General features: G+C 38.3%; 1 protein-coding gene across 1 annotated transcript in view; it reads left to right on the top strand.

Annotated features, from left to right (window-relative positions):
* Nucleotides 1–15,668, top strand: part of TSPAN13 (tetraspanin 13) — a 34,276-nt gene extending 18,608 nt beyond the window's left edge. The window contains exons 2-6 of the mRNA XM_079931771.1: nucleotides 3,593–3,760; nucleotides 4,756–4,836; nucleotides 5,697–5,810; nucleotides 7,128–7,241; nucleotides 14,351–15,668. Coding sequence (XP_079787897.1) covers nucleotides 3,593–3,760; nucleotides 4,756–4,836; nucleotides 5,697–5,810; nucleotides 7,128–7,241; nucleotides 14,351–14,425 — 552 coding nt within the window. The 3' untranslated portion in view covers nucleotides 14,426–15,668. The remainder of the gene's footprint in view (nucleotides 1–3,592; nucleotides 3,761–4,755; nucleotides 4,837–5,696; nucleotides 5,811–7,127; nucleotides 7,242–14,350) is intronic.

The raw sequence follows: 15,668 nt of genomic DNA, 5'->3' as shown, positions 1-15,668 counted from the left end.
ATGTGATATAGCATTCATTCTTTTGCTGTATACGGTAATGTTCAGTTGGGGTCACTTTTCAGCCTACTATGTGTTCTGTTATGGTTCCTTTGCAGTCTTTGATGTGTTCTGTTTATCTGGATATTTTTGATTATTGTTCTCTACTCTGACCCACTTTGTAAAAATCTCTGACATAGCAATGATTTGTCCCATTGTAGTTTTTCATTATCTCCTACATTGAATTCTAGAATGAGAGGCAGCGAGCTGCAGCCCATGGACCACATCCATTCCATTGCCTATTATTGTACAGCCTGCCGACTAAGAGTGGTTTTACATTTTTAAATGGTTGAAAAAAAAATCAAAGGAACATATTTTGTTTCATATGAAAATTATAAGAATTTAAATTTCAGTATTTAGGGGTAGCTTGTCTCTGGCTTCCATGTGTAGTGGGCACCAACCATTTGTTGATGAATATTTAACTCATGATAAGAATTTCGTTAATGTTGTTAAGGATTTGGTATAATTCCCAAAGGATTCTTTAAAACGGTGGGTTAGAAGAATTTTATGTGTCATATTATGCACGCTTCTGACCTTTTTGGCCCTAAGACTCAAAGAAATACAGGGTAAATGTCCTGCCCCTGAATTCAATTAAGTTAGTAAATAGTCATCACACCCAGGACTTGAAGCTGCCAAGTGTTGGTTAATTTTATATGTCACCTTGGCTGGGCTGTGATGCCAAGATGCTTTTTCAAGCATCAGTCTAGATGTTGCTCTGAAGGTATTTTTTAGTTGTGATTAACATGTACCCTCAGTTGAGTTTAAGTAGTTATGGGCCTCATGTACGATATGAAACATGAAAGCATTAAGCACAAAGACTACGTTTCCTAAAGGAGAAGGAATTCTGTCTCAAGACTGTATCACTGAAATCGTGTCAGAATTTCCAACCTGTCATCCCGTCCTACACATTCTGGACTTAGTGGACCCCACAGTTCCATCAGCCAGTTCCTTCAAATAAATCTCTCTCTCTCACTCTCTCTCAATATATATCCTATTGGTTCTGTTTCTCTGGAGAACCCTGACCGATACAGCAAGCTGCTCTGATGTGTTGAGACTGTGGACCATCTTCAGTGTTTGTTGACTATGCTAAGCATCGCTCTCTCCCCTCACTGAGGTGAGGCCCCTCTGGCATTATCTTCCTCTCCTTCCTTGACACCTCCTTCAGGCTTCTGCCTTTTACACCTCGTGAAAGGAAATGTGTTATATTCGGGTATAACAAAGTCAGAAATAAGCTCATTTGTGATGCGCCCAAGGACTTTTTCTCAATCCAAGATTGTTTGAAGTTGTGAGAAGACTGTGAGTTGATAAAAATGAGACAGAAGCAAATGGATCTGCTGAGAAGAAGCATTTGAGAAAATGAGGAGGACTAATTTCTGGGTAGCAGTATTTGTGAGAAGTTTTTCCTCTTCTCCCTCTAAAAAGAAAAACTTCCTCTGTGTACTAATTCAGTGGAGAACATCAAGTCCATATAACTCCATAACTTGTTCCTATCATGCTATAGATAGTTGCTTTCATTCTCCAATTTTGCTGCTTTATAATAAATGGATAAAAATACAAATAGCTGGGCTTCCCTGGTGGTGCAGTGGTTGAGAGTCCGCCTGCCGATGCAGGGGACACGGGGTCGTGCCCCGGTCCGGGAAGACCCCACATGCCGCGGAGCGGCTGGGCCCGTGAGCCATGGCCGCTGAGCCTGCGTGTCCGGAGCCTGTGCTCCGTAACGGGAGAGGCCACAACAGTGAGAGGCCCGCGTACCGCAAAAAAAAAAAACCCAAAAAAAACAAATAGCTGCTGTATTTGTCCATATTTAGCCATTTTACTTGTATGTCTATACATATAAGAAGTTTTACATACCAAGGCATTTAAAAATTGTGTCTGGTAAACAATGACTACACTTATAAAAAATTACACATTTGAGTATAGAACCATCTGAGTGAGTGATGATTTATTTTGTATCTCAAAACAAAGTTTATTAAGCCTTGAAGTGGTGCTAGAAAGTTTATTTTACATACTTTGATTCCTCCCAACAAGGTATTAAGCTGTCAGCTTGCTCCAGGAAATGGCTGACTCTCGATTGACTTGAAGATACTGTCTCTTCCCTGTTCCACCCTCCACCCCGCCCCCCCATACCTATTTAAGTTGTATCTTCTATCAGTTGATTATAATCTTTATATGGCATGCTATTTAAGTGTTATTTTAAAGAAGTAACTGTAACTTTGAGTTTTACAGGTAATAACTGATTGAGGCATGTGTTTTACCTCTTACACTTGATTTTGTTTTATAAGAATATAAATTAAATGATTGGGATGTAAAGTAATTTCTTCTTGCTCAGAATGCCATTTTTACTCTGAGTAGCTAAAATCTCTTATACTCTTTTCATCCTAAAAGTTTTAATAGTCTCTCTCTCTGTTTGAATTCTCACAGAATAGCCAGTGATATCTAAAGCAATTCATTTCATCAACAATATTGTGAGATATTTTGACTGTTCCAAAGGCGAGGTTCTGTGATAGGTTCTGGGGATAAAGAGAAGTGAAAAGATGGGGTCTCTAAGTTGCTGAGAGACTCCTAGGAGAGACAGGCTTGGAAACGAATGTTAATGTGTTGAAGGGAACAGTGGAACCATATTTGAAGAACAGAGATTGCTCAGAGAATGGAGAGATGAATTTAGTTTGCTGGGGACTGGGAAGGCAGCACGGAGAAGGTTACAGTCCGGGGCTTTTTTTTGTTGTTGTTTTTTTGCAGTACACGGGCCTCTCACTGTTGTGGCCTCTCCCGTTGCGGAGCACAGGGTCCGGACGCGCAGGCTCAGCGGCCATGGCTCACGGGCCTAGCCGCTCCGCGGCACGTGGGACCTTCCCGGACCGGGGCACGAACCCGTGTCCCCTGCATCAGCAGGCGGACTCTCAACCACTGCGCCACCAGGGAAGCCCCAGTCTGAGGCTTTGAAGGAAAGATATGTGATTTCCACGTGAAGAAACCAGTATGTCGGACTGAGATGTCTTGGTGTCTAAAAGTTTTACATACGCTATTATTTCAAAAGCTTAAGTAGAAATCGTTTAGGTTTAGTAAGCCAGATGGCCTCTGAGGCTCCATAATAATTTTATAGATTATTGTTTGTGTTTTAAAAACACGGCCAATGGGCTTCCCTGGTGGCACAGTGGTTGAGAGTCCGCCTGCTGATGCAGGGGACGCGGGTTCGTGCCCCGGTCCGGGAAGATACTACATGCCGCAGAGCGGCTGGGCCCGTGAACCATGGCCGCTGAGCCTGCGCGTCTGTAGTCTGTGCTCCGCAATGGGAGAGGCCACAACAGTGAGAGGCCTGCGTACCAAAAAAACAAAAAACAAAAACACGGCCAAGGATTAATATAACTTGTTAAGACAATACTATCTGTGAGATCATGTGTGTATTCTAGTATTGAGTGTTAGCAATCATTTGTAAGATAACTAAGTAGGTGCCTGAAAAATGTTCTTGATATTAATACATAAATTGACGCTTTTCCCCTCTTTCTTCTCTCCCTCCCCCCACCCCCATCACTGCCCTGTGTGGTTGTTTTTGCAGTTGGTTAGTCTGCTGCTCATTGGAATTGCAGCGTGGGGCATCGGCTTCGGGCTGATTTCCAGTCTCCGGGTGGTCGGTGTGGTCATCGCAGTGGGCATCTTCTTGTTCCTGATTGCATTAGTGGGGCTGATCGGAGCCGTGAAACACCATCAGGTGTTGCTTTTTTTTGTATCCTGTTTTACAGGTGGGATTTATACCCCACTTGGGTTTGCTCTTATCTTACTGATTACTCCTGTGATAACTACAACTAATTTAAAATAACCATTAGGAAATTAATTGCCAGAGAGCAACTCCTGGCAAGCATTATGCGTATTTGTCCAGCCAACATTAGGAACATTTCTTAGGGTTAAGTTATTGTATGTTTACGTATTCTCTCTCCATTTCACATCATGACGAATGTATTCTGCAAGTTCAGTATCATCCTATTTATGTGTTGCAAGTTCAGAGTTACATTGAACTGATTCAGAGACTTCTATGTCCTTTCCAAGTCATTAATATTTGGTTGAGAATTTCACAATGATTTTTTTAAGAGTTGATATTAAGAAAGCTTACATTTATCTCTACTTATTTCCTATTTTATCTATGTAAGAATTTTTATTTTAATCTAAATGAAATTATAATAGATCAGCTTTTTATTTTTATTTATTTATTTTTAATAATTTATTGAAGTAATAATTTATTGAAGTATAGTTGATTTACGATGTTGTGTTTAATTTCTGCTGTATAGCAAAGGGACTCAGTTATACATATATATTGTTTTCATATTCTTTTCCATTATGGTTTATCACAGGATATTGAATATAGTTCCCTGTGCTATACAGTAGGACCATGTTGTTTATCCATCCTATGTATAACGGTTTGCATCTGCTAATCCCAAACTCCCAATCCATCCCTCTCCACTCCCCTCCCCCTTGGCAACCACAAGTCTTTTCTCTATAATAGATCAGCATTTAAATAATTATTGTTGTTAGTATTTTTCTATATAATTATACCTACAGTGTATTATCAAAATAAAAATTACGTGTATTCTTCTTGCACTTTCTCTAAGTGCCATTTGTTCTGTTTTCTGGGTGACTTCCTTCTAGGGAGTTGTGAAGTTGCCAGTAACTCTGTTTTATGTTATTTTAAGCATTTCCAGAGCTATCCTTAACTTTGATTCTCAGTACATGATTATTCTCTTACTTGTATTTATTGTCCAGTTTTCCGTATCATGTGCTTGTTTAGCCCTGAACGAGGAGCAACAGGTAAGCAAAGATTTTTTTTCTTTCTACTTTATTATACCACATAGTACATGTAGGAAGAAAGGGGGAGGAATGATTGGAATATAAAATAATTTCTTCTCGTTCAGGATGCCATTTCACTCCACATAGCTGAAGTCTTTTGTTCCTCATTGCTTTAGTGGGGCTGCTTAGAGCCCTAAAACACCACGTGTTGCTATTTTCTGCATCCTTGAAGTAGGATTTTGCCCTCACTGGGTAAAAAGTGCTCCTGCTAATGGGTATTCACCCAGTCTTTCCCTACTTTTATGCAATGAAACATTTGCTCCAGAATGTTTGTGGTTTCATTCTGGCAATTATTCTCTTCAAACTCTAATTTGTTTGAAGAATATGGGTCTCTCTTTTGGGGCAATGGAAAATTTGTCTTGCTACACTCTGAAAACTAGTACTTTGACCTAAGTGCTTCTTTTAAATCACATGTGAACGTGAAGACGTTTTATTCTTGGGATAGAAATCACGCCTTCTTTTTGTTGCAGATTGAAGTGTAACCCTTTGAAAAGTTTTGATGCTCTTATAAAGAGTATTATATTAGGTGCACTCTGTTTTAAGAGTTGCAGGCTCCAGCTTTATACATTTTATGCAGGGATGACACTTTTTTTAAGATTTTTTTTTATGTGGACCATTTTTAAAGTCTTTATTGAATTTGTTAAAATATTGCTTCTGTTTTATGTTTTGTTTTTTTGGCCACGAGGCATGTGGGATCTTAGCTCCCCGACCAAGGATTGAACCTGCACCCCCTGCCTTGGAAGGTGAAGTCTTAACCACTGGACCTTCAGGGAAGTCCCAGGGATGACACATTTTAATGTATGTTTAAATGCGTTTTCTAGGGTCAGCTTTTGGAAGTTGGTTGGAACAGTACAGCAAGTGCTCAAAATGACATCCAGAGAAATTTAAACTGCTGTGGGTTCCGAAGTTTTAACCCAAATGACACCTGTCTGGCTGTAAGTACAAAGTATGAAATGTTTTTTGGAGATGTATTGCATACAGATGAATAATGGTTAACATGGAAGAAGTGGACTTTCTGATGCTGAATTGTACTTTTAAAGTGGTTTTTATATACCAGCATTACATTCCGTGTACACTATTGTATCAATTATCTGTTCTCAAATATCCATCCTGAGGATACTGAATATTCCAGGGCCCAGCCAGACACGGATGCTTTTGGTTCTTTGCCCCTAATTCCTTCCCAGTCAAATCCTCCTAGAACAAGTTGTGAAAGAGAAATAACAGCAGATCAGCAAGTAAATATCTTGGTTTGGAAGCCTATCAGGGTGGTAGGAGGGGAGTGGTCTGTACTAAATTGGGCTTCTCAACCAGCTAAACATCCCCAGGGTGGAGGACACAAGGAACCACCCTCTTTCCTCTCTCCCTTCTTCCCCATCACAACTTCATGCCCTTTCTCTCTGGGAGCTGAGCTAGCGATAGATCAATTAGAACCTTCCTGTTGCCCCAGGCCAGACCACTGACCTCCCAAGTCCAGCCCAATCCCGTATGGGGATGGACTTGGAGCTTGGAGCTTGGCTCTCCTGGGAAGTTTACATGGGTTCATATTTTGGGGAAACTCCTATTACCCCCTCGCTGAGCCCTGAGCTGGACATCCCCTCGTTGTGTCCTCTTTTGTGGGTTATTAGTTTTCTATTGCTATATAATACATTATCACAATTTTAGTGGTTAAAACAACACCCGTTTATTGTCTTAGTTTCCCTAAGTCAGGAGCCTGCATATAGCTTAGCTAGGTCCTCTGTTCATCAGGATCTCACCAGAATGAAGTCAAGGTATTGGCCAGGGCTACAATCTCGTCTCAGGTTTGGGGTCTTCTACCAAGCTATTGTTGGTTGAATTCAGCTTCTGGTAGTTGTAGGACTGAAGTCCCATTTTCTTTCTGGTGTCTCTAAGTTCCTAGATGCTGCTCAGGTCTTAACTATACAGCCATCTCACAACATGGCATCAAAGGCAGTGTGAAAATCTCTTCACTTTATTAAGACAGTGTCTTATGTAATGCCACATAAACAGGAGAGTGACAGTGCATCCTTATTCACGAATCCCATCCACTCTCAAGGGGTGGTTCTTCAGGGCATGTACCCTGGGGGTGGGAGTCTTAGGAGCCACCTTACGATTTTGGACGCTACTAAAGAGCCATGGCTCCAAGTTGGATGTGATATTCCAGACAGCAATTTTTATGTGGGTGTTTTTTTTTTTTAATCTGCTCATTATAAATGTACTTTGAAATAAGAGTTCTTTTTTGAAAATCGATACAGAGCTGTGTGAAGAGCAGCCACCAGTGCTCACCCTGTGCTCCAATAATAGGAAAATACGCAGGAGAAGTTTTGAGATTTGTTGGCGGCATTGGCCTCTTCTTCAGTTTTACAGAGGTATGTACAGATAACTCGATATCTTCCATGCTTTGTCATGAGATTCTGTTTTATAGGGCAAGAGGGCATGGCACTTAACTTTCGGAATGTATCAATGGATGTTTTCACTGGGAGCTAGTACTATAATAGGAGGAGCTGTGGCTTGAAATCAGACATCACAGATTTAGCACTAAGTTTATACAGGGTGAAGTGCTTGATCATTAAATTATGTAAAATTAAATGAAGATATTAGACTGGGTTATCTCTTGGGTCTCTTCTATTTCTAGAGTTGTATGATAAATTATAATTTTAGATATAATTTTGGAATAGGTAGGACATTCACATTGTTTAATATATCTATTAATGTGTAATATACACACATTTATGTGTAGGTATGCTTTGAAAAGTTGCCTTCCAACCCTATCCGCACTCCCCTTTGTTCCTAGCCTTCTAAAACCTGTAGGTAATCGTTGTTATTAATTTCTTACCTATATAACATATATTTGTTATATTAATATATTTACTATATTAATACATTTATATAAATGTCTAAGCAAAACCACACACATATTATTTTGATAATTCTTGAGGAATGCTAAGTCCTCGTCTTTATTAAACACTCAATAACTGGACATTTTTGATGCATCTGAATTGGCAATATGTATTTAAATTAAAACTTTTTTCTTTAACTCATCAATTCTACTTGCAGTGCTTTATTTCATGGAGATAATTATATAACTATGTAAAATGAATACACAAGAATGTTTATTGTTTATAACAGCAAACGTTTGGGCCAGGTCATGTTTGTCAATAATGAGCGGGTGAAACTAGAGTTTATTAGACAAGAGCAAATAGTTAAAAAATGCACCGTCTGGGTTGGAAACCTAGTTCTCCTGCTTTATTAACTGTGTGACCTTGGGCAAGTTCCTTAATCGTTCTGTGCTGCTGTTTCGGCTTTGCAAACGGGCATAATAATAGAAAGCCCCTATTTCATAGAGTTGTTTTGATGCTTAAAGGAGTTGTATATGTAAAAACTTGTAATAGTTAGAAAAATGCCTGACATAATGGCAAGCTCTGTGTGTGTTAGCTGTCATTTTGTAGACATGAGTAAATTATTGATGTACAAGTCCCCATATTATACCCCCTTATAAAAAGATGATGAGACCCCTGTGATGGCTGTGTTAACTGCCCACGTCACACCTGTTTTAAACAAAGAATAGCATGTGTAGAATAATGCTATTAAGTAAGATTGTGCATATAACTGTGGAAGTATATGGTAGGCTATTGTAAGAATGAGCATTTATCTTTAAAAGGAAATCAGAAAAATCTGAAGTATTTTGTATATTTGAAGTTTACTGTGTCATTTAATTTCTTGCACATTTGATTTCCCCATCAGTATGTCCCTATAATAAGTAATTTCATGGTCAACTTCCTTGTATATATATTTTTTTAATCTATATTCCCTAGTTTTTCTTTAGAGTATACCTCCAGAAGTAAAAGATGACATTCAGTATATGGGCATTTTAAAAGAGTTTGATAAATATTGCCAAATTGCCTTTTGGGGGAGATTCTACCAACTTTTGGTTCAAGCACTAATTCTCGATATTTTTATCTTACAAAATATTTGCCAATTTGATAGGTAAAAATAGTATTACAGTTCTCTTTGCTCTTTTGGAAATGTGACTAGTGAATTTGAAAATATTCATGTATTCATGTGTTTTTGGACCACTGGTATTACTTCTTTTGTGAATTGCCCACCTACTGTCTGTCCTGATCAAGGACCTTTGGATCGCCTGTAACTCAGTCTATGCAAAAAAGGGGAATTTTGTAAAAGAATAGGAGAGTGGGCCTCAGGGGTAGAAGGTTGTTTAGAAAAGAGACCTCAAGGCTGGGGCTCACCGGGTGCTTTTAGAAACCCAGGCTCCCCAGAAAGTTGCCCACTCACCTTTTATTTCCTCCGTTCCCTTCCTGGCTCCCTCCTCCTCTCATCACTCACTCTACTTGGCTTCTTTGTCCTGCTTTCAATTTCTTTTGCATTTACTTAACTTTTTCATGGTTTTTAAATAAAATGTATAGGTTTTACTTTTTATGTGGTTCAGTTTATTGCTTTTTGCCTATATGGTTTATCCAGTTGATTTTTATGTTTAGAAGGCCTTTTCTCATTTTGATTATATATGTTAAAAATGATTAAAGAAAGCAGTTTAGGTGATACAAACAAAATTTAACACTTCATGGACAGTCTCCTTTCAGAGAACTGCAAAATAAGGCCGAAGGCGAGGAGCTTTTATAGGTTAAAGAATAAGGAAGGGAATAATAGAAAATATCTGATTGGCTGGGGCCACATAGTCAGTCTTGTTTGGGGTGACAAGGCCCAGAGCTGGCTTGGCCTTTGGGGATTGGCTGACTGAATATATTGCACTTCCGGTCAAGAGGAGCATTTACAGGGACACAAAGGTTACCCAAGTTTCGGTTTGCTGATGTGGCACCCTGGATAAGAGCAGCTTCATCTTGGGCCTAGAAATTTATTTCTCTCTGTATAATTAAATATAAAAATACAAAAAAATGTATTTTTTGTTTTATCAAGGTATAATTGACAAATAAAATTGTAAGATATTTAAAGTGTATATCATGATGATTTGATATACATACACATTGTGAAAGGGTTCCCCCTATCAAGTTAATTAACACATCCATCACCTCACATATTTACCTTTTTTTTTTGGTGAAAACATTTAAGTTCTACTCTCTTAGCAAGAGAGTAGATTGTACAGTACAATACAGTATTTTGTACAATATTGGATTGTACAATACACTTGTACAATACAGTGTTATCAACTGTAGTCACCACGTTACACATTAGATCTTCTCATTTTGATTGTGTGTGTGTGACATGTATTGAATTTGTGTATATAATGTATACATTACATATATATGTATAAAATGTATGATTAAGATAGCATATTATATATACATAGATGTTTGTGTATATTGTATATTCTAATTCAGTTTCTTTTTCTCCCTTTGAGAATGAAAAATCCGTACATGGCTGTTATTATCAAACTGGAGATAAAGACCAAGCTTAGTATTCACTTTTTTTTTTTTTTTTTTTTTTTTTTTGGCCTCACCACATTTGCGGGATCTTAGTTCCCGGACCAGGGATTGAACCTGGGCCCCCTGCAATTCCTCCCAGGAATTCTCATTAGTATTCACTTTTCAAAAGAAGTTTTCACTGACATCCCTTCCTACTCTAAGCATATTTTCACTTCACTTTTTCTCAGGAAGGAGTCATCTTACTTCTGGGTTGGTCATGGCATTGATTCAAGAAAATGCATATACCGTTTGAAAACAATCCTGTGCATTTTCCCTTTCTTTCTTTTAAAATAAAACATGGATTTAAAAGTTAAAAGAATTTGTCATAAAAATTTAAAAATATAGGTGGGAAAAAACCAGAATGAGCAATCTCCATTAGCCAGAGTCAGTAATGATCAGAATTTCACCACATGGTTTCTTTTTTATATCTGGGATTTATTTTGAGAATTTAGTTCTTTTGAGCAGCTCCATTTTCTTCTCATCAGATCTCACTGCCTTCAGCTATGCATAAATTACTTTAAAAGGAGGTTATTTATTTATTTTTAGAGCAGTTTTAAGTTCACAGCCAAATTGAGAGGAAGGTCCAGAGATTTCCAGTATCTCCCTGCACCCACACAAGCATAGCCTCCCCACTGTCACCATGACTCACCGGATGGTGCATTCGTCACAGCTGATGAAACTACATTGGCACATAATGACACACAAAGTCCATAACCTACATTAGGGTTCACTTTTGGTGTTGTACAGTCTATGAGTTTGGACAAATATCTCCATCATTATGGTATCATACAGAGTATGTTCACTACCCTAAAAATGCTCTCTGTGCTCTGCCTATTCATCCCTCCCAGCCCCCGCTGTCTTCTAAAATATTAATCATTGAAGAATATAAACTCATGGATCTTAGATTTGTAAGGTGTTCTTTCATGGAGTCCTGCTCTGAATTTATACACCATGTCCTTTTGAAACCTAGCTAGAGATTTTTTTTTTTTTTTTTTCGATACGCAGGCCTCTCACTGTCGTGGCCTCTCCCGTTGCGGAGCACAGGCTCCGGATGCGCAGGCTCAGCGGCCATGGCTCACGGGCCCAGCCGCTCCGCGGCATGTGGGATCTTCCCAGACCGGGGCACGAACCCGCATCCCCTGCATCGGCAGGCAGACTCTCAACCCCTGCGCCACCAGGGAAGCCCCCTAGCTAGCGATTTTAACAGTAATTTATCCAACCTGATATTTTTTGGATAGTGACTATTTTATAGGCTCTCTCACTTCTTAAATTTTTATTTTATTCAATATTTCACAGAATCAGCGATTCTCAGAGTTTGAAGGGATGAGACTAACTAGCTGGTGATTTCCTGACATAGATGAAATAGAAAGATTTCCTTTGAACTAATTGTAATACATGAAAATAAATTTAAACCATCAAAGAAACATTGATTTAGAATCCCCCAAAAAAGTTGTAACAATTAGTACATGTGCTTTGTAGAAAATTTAGAAAATACAGACAATTATGAAGCTGAAAGAGTAAATGTATCTACTAACTAAAATTACCTCCTCAGAAATCATCATTAATATTTTGTCATATTACCTTCTGCCTTTCTATATTTAATAAATATAAAATAAATAACAAAGGACATGCCTTTTGCACACCGTGTAGACATTTCATAGAACTGTACTCTGGTGACCTCTTGCATCCTGGGTGTAGGTTCTAGAGTCAGCAGAGTTTATGATCGGGTCAAAGTTACCCTTAAAAATCTTTAAATCATGAGCACCTTTGTAAGCTAAAAATCCAGTAATTATCTAACTTTGATCTTTTTGCATTTTGGGCATGACCTTTTCATGCTCTCTCTGGGTGTGAGGAGATAGTGGTCCAGCAATGGGACACAAGAAGAGGTTGTTTCATTTTATCACAGCTTAATTGGAGGAATTCTGGTAAAACGTGACTCCAGATTATGAGTATTTTATTTACCCGATAGCTTTGTTTCCCCTAAGAACTGTAACTTACACCATCGGCACGTATTCTGGGGTGATTATAAAAATATTTAACAAACTCGAAAATTCTAACCAGAAGTTCCCTGTGTGCCGGTATTTCTGAGGCAGGGTCAGGGAAATGATGCTCGGGCAGGCTGAGAGGTGTCAGAGAAGTAGCTGCTTGATAACAGGTGTGTAAGTATTTCAGTACTGTAATAACAAGTATGGCTGAAACGGTAGGTGGAATGTTGTTAGCTTGAGAATGGCCTGTAACACATCTGATTCTCATATGAAACAACATACGTAATGAAGAGCTTGGATCCAAGATTTGAATCCTGGTTCTGGCACTTGTGACCTGTGTAGCTATTATCTAGTTATTTAACCTCTCGATGCCTCAATTCCCTCACAGTTCGTATCATATAGGGTTTTTGGTCAAATTATATGAATTTGTGAAATGTGAAGAATAGAGCCAGTCACAAAGTACTCTTCATAGGTTTAAGTAAATTCCTTCCCCCTAACCCCCGTCATACAGACACCAAACCAGACTTTCCACTTCCTTAAATTAGACTTATGTTTCCTTGATTCAACACAAAGCATAGTTCCATCAGCCCTTACATGTTATAATAAACATTGCCAGTCATGAGTTTTATAGTAACTCAGAAATTATTATTGTGGTAAATGGAGAAAATTTTAGATTTACCACAATTCTCTATACGTAGTTTCAAGAGCTAATGAGTAGTTATGAAGTCAAGTGAACAAAATTTAGGTTAAAAGTTGGCACAGGTCTGAAACGGGAAATATAATTTGAAATTCATTTTGTTCCATTAAAATTTTGCATCTTATTCAGTCTAAGAGTTTTTGATTATTTTAAATAAATCAACTTTGAGGTAGCAGAACCAGAATGAACACATTTCTCAATTTAAAAAAAGGCAGGTTATATTGGTTAACTCGTTAGTGAAAGTGGTGTGAGAAATGGCACGATAACTACTTATTACTTTTCTAAAAGTATACGTCCCCCTCCCTTGGAGAGGTAGGAATTATGACATTTTTTATGATCTGTGTTGGAAAATGTATTTATTGTAGGATTTTTGTTATTGCTTAAGTTTTGCCAAACTCTGTTTCTGATTTAGCAAAATCTATGATTTTTTAGCTACTAAGACATTTCAGTCTTATTAGCTAACTTGTATCACTTTCCTATTGCCACTCTAACAAGTAATCACAAATGTAGTAGCTTAAAGCAACACAAATTTATCGTCTTATACTTCTGGAGGTCAGAAGCTTAAAATGGAGACTCATTCTGGAGGCTCTAGAGGAAACCTCTTTTCTTGCCTTTTCTAGCTTCTAGAGGCTGCCTGCACCCCTTGGCTCGACTTTGGCTTGACTTTTCTTCATCTTCAAAGCCAGCAGTGTTGCATCTTCTCTCTCTGAATCTGCTTCCCAGTGCTTCTGTCATGACATCACCTTTTGGCTGTATCTCTGATTTTTGTCCTTCCTGCTTCCCTCTTTTAAGGACCCCTGTGATTACGTCACAGAGCCCACCCAGATAATCTCCCTGTCTCACGAGCTTTAACTCAGTCATGTCTGCAATGTCCCTGTTACATGTAAGGTTGACTATTTGCAGATTCTGGGGATAATGGTGTGGACAACCTTGGAGGGCCATTATTCAGCCTACCACAATGTTCCTATTACTTTTTCTTAGGATCTCTAATTTGGGTTACATACTACTTTTTTTTTTTTTTTGCGGTACGCGGGCCTCTCACTGTTGTGGCCTCTTCCGTTGTGGAGCACAGGCTCCGGACGCGCTGGCTCAGCGGCCGTGGCTCACGGGTCCAGCCGCTCCGCGGCATGTGGGATCTTCCCAGACCGGGGCACGAACCTGTGTCCCCTGCATCAGCAGGCAGACTCTCAACCACTGCACCACCAGGGAAGCCCCATACTACATTTTAAAAAGAAATCTCTTCCTCTTTGAACAAATAATACAAAGTGCTTCAGAGGTTCCAGATTATTTTGCTGATAAACTGAATAAATACACGCAACTGTTACTTTCTCTTTCTTCTTTTCTTTTTCCCGTTCCAGATCCTGGGTGTTTGGCTGACCTACAGATACAGGAACCAGAAAGATCCTCGTGCTAATCCTAGTGCATTCCTTTGATGAGAAAACAAGAAAAATCTTTCATATTCTGATCTTGTACATTTCCTCTAAGTTAAGCTAATTTGCCTGTTTAAGGAAACAGTATATGAAAAATTACATAATTGACAGTGAATGATATATTTTTATGTTTCTCTAAATGTTTTTCTTTTTCCATTGCTGAAAAAATCTGAAACTTGTGGTCTCCTCTGAACCTCAGTGGTACCTTGTAATCTACTGTTTTTCACAGTGTCTGGCACTGTCCACTGTGGCCTTTCTTAGCGTTTTTACCTGCAGAAAAACTTTGTATGGCACTATTCTGTTGATCATATTGTGACCCTAAATGTACATCTCACTGGAATAATTAATTGTATGTGGCACTGTGCTGTGTAGATAGTTCCCACTGGAAAAAAGAGTTGAAGTTTATTAAAGCCAGAAAGTATGAGATTCTATTCTGTTAAGTTCAATAAGGGAAATCTAAATTCCCCAATTTTTTTGTCCTTTTATTAGGAAAGATGTTGTGGTGAAAATTGTTAACATAAAAGTGATAATTTAGTTCTAGTAGTCCTTCTGATTACACTAATGTACTCTAGAAATAGCTAGGTCTTTAGGAAATTGTGGTTTAGTTTTTGATTTTTACAGGTAAGTGCAAAGGAGAAATGGTTTCATGAATGTTCTAATATGTAACATTTGCCTTCAGCCTTCAAAATGAAATCAGTTTGAGAAATTCAGAAAGTATATCTGTATAATCTTGATATTCTTTTATAATAATTTGAAGTCCAAAAGACTGCCTTTTTAATCAAGTTACTATTAATGCATTGGCCCACATAGCAAAAAGATATTTGACTATCTTACAAATTCTAAATACCTTTTCCGTGAAATTTCTCTGTATTGTCACAGCAAGTCATCAAATCCAAGCGTATTTGAATGTGATCTCCCATAATTTGGAATTTAAATAGTATCGTGGTTCTGTATATTATGTTAAAAAATTAAGTATGGAAACCTTTCTTCGTCTATGAATGTTTGAATTAAAAGAACGTAATGGAAGGATTGATAAATGAATTAAGTGAAGTGGAATTCTTCTCTTTTTTGCTTCGGGTTCCATTTGACTGACCTAGAGCTGAGTGTTGCTATTTCAGTGTATAATCCAGCCATGGAATTAACTTCCAGCACCAGTAGTCATCCCAAAATCTTTTCTTGAAATGTTTCAGTGTCTGATATTTTCTCCATAGGGAAAATTGTTTTTTAAAAGAGAAGTCGCTCATTT

Source organism: Stenella coeruleoalba, assembly GCF_951394435.1.
Source record: "Stenella coeruleoalba genome assembly, chromosome: 9".
Classification (NCBI taxonomy): domain Eukaryota; kingdom Metazoa; phylum Chordata; class Mammalia; order Artiodactyla; family Delphinidae; genus Stenella; species Stenella coeruleoalba.
Note: the sequence above shows the minus strand (reverse complement) of the source record. Positions and strands in the feature narration are given on the sequence as shown.